The sequence below is a fragment of the Galeopterus variegatus genome, unplaced genomic scaffold (assembly GCF_000696425.1).
Source record: "Galeopterus variegatus unplaced genomic scaffold, G_variegatus-3.0.2 Scaffold4500, whole genome shotgun sequence".
Lineage (NCBI taxonomy): Eukaryota > Metazoa > Chordata > Mammalia > Dermoptera > Cynocephalidae > Galeopterus > Galeopterus variegatus.
This window is the reverse complement of record NW_007730611.1, coordinates 119,895-124,786: the sequence shown is the minus strand read 5'-3', so window position 1 is coordinate 124,786 and position 4,892 is coordinate 119,895. Positions and strand designations below refer to the sequence as shown.

At 46.9% G+C, this 4,892-nt stretch overlaps 1 protein-coding gene across 7 annotated transcripts in view; it reads right to left on the bottom strand.

Moving 5' to 3' along the window:
• Positions 1-4,892, bottom strand: part of LOC103603204 (chromosome unknown open reading frame, human C20orf96) — a 29,173-nt gene that overhangs the window by 8,554 nt on the left and 15,727 nt on the right. For all 7 annotated transcript variants that reach the window (XM_008587700.1, XM_008587703.1, XM_008587698.1 and 4 more), the window contains exon 6: positions 262-420. In XM_008587700.1, coding sequence (XP_008585922.1) covers positions 262-420 — 159 coding nt within the window. The remainder of the gene's footprint in view (positions 1-261; positions 421-4,892) is intronic.

Here is a 4,892-nt window from a genome sequence, read left to right as displayed (position 1 = left end):
CTCCCCCCCCCACTCCCCCCCCCCCTTGCCAAAGCAAAAACCTTCGAAAAAAGAGGCCAGGTTAACTAAAGTCTCCCAGCTAGGACGTGCTGGCACTGGAACGAGCCCCCACCTCAGTCTCATTCCAAAGCTCAAGTGGGTGGGATGAAGGGTGGAAAAGACGTATGTTCCAGACGGAGGAAGCAGCACGTGCAACTGGCCGAGAGGGCACCAGAGGGCGCCCGAGCGCTCAGGAGGGCGGGCGGATGCCACGGGTCTCACCGTGAGGATGTCCTGCTGCTGCAGCATTGCGCGCACGTTCAGGGCCGTGCTGTCCTCCATGTCCTGGATGGTCCGGATCAGCTCCCGATTGAGCCCGGTGAGGAAGTTCTCGTGGTTGAGAAGCTCCCGGAGAGAGTTCCGCCGGTTCCTGAGCATCTTCTGCGGGCGGAGGGGACGGAGGCTGCGCTGCGCCGGCCGAGCTGCAGGACCCCGGGGACCGCTTCCCGCCCGCCGACGCCCGCCCCCTTGTGGCCGCCACTGGTGAATGCGGCCCGAGCCGGGCGGCGGCTCCCTACTGTCTGCGGGTCACAGCGCCTCGAAATCAGGGCGCTCGGTCACTCTCGCATCCGCTGAGGAATGCACATTTTTCCATAATTTCACATCTCTAAAGTGGGAATGCCTCTTATAATTGGTGGCGTGTCACCACCTAATTGACAAATATTTGATTAGTGGGTAAATAAAATAAAGGTCCACCTTCTCAATGGCTTCCCAGAATCAATGAAATGTAAAATAATTATTATTATAATAATTATTATTATTATAATTAATAATAATAATAATAATCACCCCAGGTAAGTAGGAAGGTGGCAGAGGTGACAGGCCATGTCTGGAGGAGAAGCAGGGCAGGCAGAATGGATGACCACAGCCACCCTTTTCTGTGAGGCAGTGGGCTACTGAGCACTCTCTCCACGCCCCTCTGGAGACAATGAGGTCCCAGGGGTTAAGTAACGTGCCTAAGGTTACACCCAGCAGGGAAACAAAATCTACAATAATATTGTAGATAATGACAATTGTTGAGAGCTTATTTCGTGCCAGGCCAGGGTCTGTGCCTTACTCTGCAGGTTGCACCTGGAATCAGCTGATCCTCTAACAGCCCAATGTCTACTTAACTCTATTTTGCTGATAAGTGGAGGCTCTACGAGGCTCAGAGAGGTTAAATGACTTGCCCAAAGTCACACAGCCAAGAAGTGGTGGCGCTGGAATTGGAAAGCCGGTCTTCTGACTCCCAATGTCTGTCTTTCCACTACAATAAGACAGGAACTGAGTGGGCTTAGAACTGTAAGGTGTGGCTGAACCACGCAGTGACAAAGACCTGGATGTCAGGCCTAGACACACCTTGGTTCAAATCCCAGCTCCGCCACTTACCATCTACAGTAACACGGGCAAGTTCCTTAACCTCTCACAGCCTCATTATACTCATTCGAAAGGTGAAGAAACTAATACCTGCTTCAGAGAGCTGCTGTGAAAAATAAATGAGATGGCCAAACCACTTAGGGGCAGCGCCTGGCGTGCTCAGTGTGCACTCAGTAAACAACAGCTGGGACCACTTTCCCTGGCTCCAACCCCCCCCCCATACCTGTTCTTCCTCATTCCTCAGTCCTTTGCCCAAAGCTACCCCTTCCCAGCCCTCAGTTCCTGCATTCCTCACATAAAAATAACAGTAATAATGCAAACATACTGAGTGCTTACTGCATGCCCGAAGCACTTCACACGCATTACCCCACTTCACCCTGACAGTGACCACATGAGATAGATGGGCACTGTTACAGCCCCACTTTATAAAAGTGGAAAGCGAGGATCATTTTCAGTAACTCATCCAAAGTCACACACTGCACAGCTGTTATCCTCAAAGTCTAGGCTCTTAGCCACTCAACTCCCTCGCCTCCACATCTCCAGACCAAAATATCCAGAAGCATCTTGCGAAAAGTACCAATCTCCAAGTCCCAGATCTACTGAGCCAGCATCTCGGGGGTTGGCCCCAGGAAACTATATTGTTCACAGACATTCCATTCCCAAGGGATTCTGTAAATAGCAGAATCTAATGACGTCTGCTCTAGAAATGGATGTCTCTGACCACCAGATCTAATGAAGAAACCTGCTTTGTCTCCTTCCTGACCCTTACCTCAATTTGTAATTACATAATTACAGTTTGGATTTATGTCTCACCCCTTCCCAATTAATTTTTCTCCCACAACTTATCACCACCCAACATAACAGACATTTTTCTTATTATCTTGTTTCTTTGTCTCCTTCTATAAGCATGTCACAGCCAGAAGGGCAGGGACTTTGTCTGTTTTATTACAGCTATATCGCCAGCACATAGGACAGTGCCTGGAGTTCCATAGTATGGATTGAATAAATTAACGAGCAGCTGTTCTTTGGGGTTTTTTAAATTCATTTATTGTGTGTCTCCCTGCTATGGTGTAAGCTCCATAATGGCACGAACTCTGGGTGCCCTGTGCATGGCGGCATCCCCAACGCCCAGCACAGTGTCTGGCACAATGTCTGACACTCACTAGGCACTCTCTAAAGAGCTGTAGATTGAATAAATCATTGTCCTGAGGCTGAGAGACAGAGTCACAATCCTACTCCACCTTCAAGAACAAACCAACTGGGTAGTTTCTGCTCCCTTCCCTGTTTCCCTTTTGCCCCCACAGTCCATTCTCCACAAGGCAGCTGCAGCTCAAGGGCTTGTAGGAAAACCTAAGTCAGATCACATCCGTGCTCTACCCAAAATCCTCCAGCGTCTTCCTGTCTTATTCAGCATAAAAAAGCAAGGCTTAAGGGCTGACTGGTTAGCGCACTTGGTTAGAGTGCCACCTTGTAACATCAAGGTCAAGGGTTTGGATCCCTCCACAGGCCAGCCACCAAAAAAGAAAAAAAAAAGTAAAAGAAAAAAGCAAGGCCTAATCACGGACTACAGGACCATACACAAGCTACCTCCCTCACCTCACCTCTTTCCTCATCATCGCCTGCTTCGGCCATATCAACCCCAGGGCCTTTGCACTTGTGGTTCCTCTGCCTGCAACATTCTTCCCTCAAATGTCCACATGGCTGCCTTCTCACTTCCTCTGGGTCTCAGCTCAAATGTCACCACTTTAGCAGCCTTCCCTATCACCCTATCAAAACGGTCACCACCAAACCTTCCTCCACGCCTCTCTGGCCTTCTCACTTCCTCTGGGTCTCAGCTCAAATGTCACCACTTTAGCAGCCTTCCCTATCACTCTATCAAAACGGTCACCACCAAACCTTCCTCCACGCCTCTCTTCCCCCTAATCTTACTCTTATGCTTCTTTGTAGCTCTTATTATCAATGTACATATATTACATATTTGTCTGGTTTATTATCCATCTCCCCCAGTAGAATGTGAGCTATTAGGCCTCGTGGCTAGCTTAACACCAGCACAGCCGTGTTAAGCAACTCCCCCGCTTCTCCCCGTCCCCTTTCCCTCTTCTGCTCTGGGAACTGAGCAGTGCAATTCCTCTCCTGGGAAGCAGTAAACATGACCAACCAACAACCAACCACCACCATTATCATCAAAGGAACTTCCTGTGGGCTGCAGTAGTCAGCCAGCTGGAGCACTCCGCACTGATAATAATAACAACACTAATTAGAAGCCTGTGCCCTAACCGACCACGTGTTAGCAGAGGACAAGAGCTGTCACCTTACATGCCACTGATTTCAAAATGGCCCATTACTCTGCCAGAACCCTCAAAGGCTTATAAACCCCTGCTTTCCTTTGTTCAGGGGAACTGATCTGGCTCAGTCCCCCCTCCANGCCAGAACCCTCAAAGGCTTATAAACCCCTGCTTTCCTTTGTTCAGGGGAACTGATCTGGCTCAGTCCCCCCTCCACATTAGTGGAATAAAGCTTTTTGGCTGAAATGGGGCCTGGCTTGGATCTCTCTCTCCTTTTTCTCTGTCTCGCTGAACCTAACATGAGCTCTCTAATGTCAGAGGCCACATCACTGGTAAATCCCCACACTCAGAACAAAGCCTGGCACATAGCACGTACTCAATAAATATTTGTTGACTCACTAAATGAATAAATGATTATAAGAGACAGGATTAAGAACTGGCTAGAAGCACAAGTTTTAAAGCCAAATTGTCCAAGTTCATGTTCTGTATCAAACAAAAACACATAAACCCTTCTGAAGCCAGAATAAAAATAACATCAGAAATGTGAGTTCCTTCTTTAAGAATCCTGAACCACCTACAAACTATTTTGCAAAATTGAAGGTTAAAAGGGAAAAAAAGATTTCAAAGCAAATACATTTCCCTTTTTCTTTTACAGAAGTCATTGTTCATTGAGGTATTAAAAACTTTATTGAAAAAATTAAAAATTCTTCCATAGTAGTTTGTAGTGTTCATAATATTTAGTATTTTACTTTCTGTTTTGTATATTAAAGTCTCCTCTTCTATTAGTCATTTCAAATGCTCTGAAACGTTGTTCAGATAATAACAGAAGCCATGAAACAACGCATGGTGAGAAAATTAATTATCTAAAATTTTATCAGTTGATGTGAAAAATTTAATAGTAAGTTTCCGAGCCTTGCTACAAGGTGCACTGTATTCCATGAGAGGTTAGTGTACTGGAAATGTTAAGATAAACAAGCCACTAGACTATATTCCTAAGGCAGTGAAATAAAAAGTGACTCTGACTGTTTGCTTGAGTCTTAAACACAACAGCAAACGCTTTGTTTAACAGGCTCCGACCCCTGCTACTGCATTTTCTGGCTGGGTGAGCTGCTGCAAGTCGACATTGCCCTGCACCTCAGTTTCCCTAACTATAAAATAGGAATGATGGTAAGTGTGCCCATGGGATTGGTAAGAGAAGGAAATGAGCCAAAT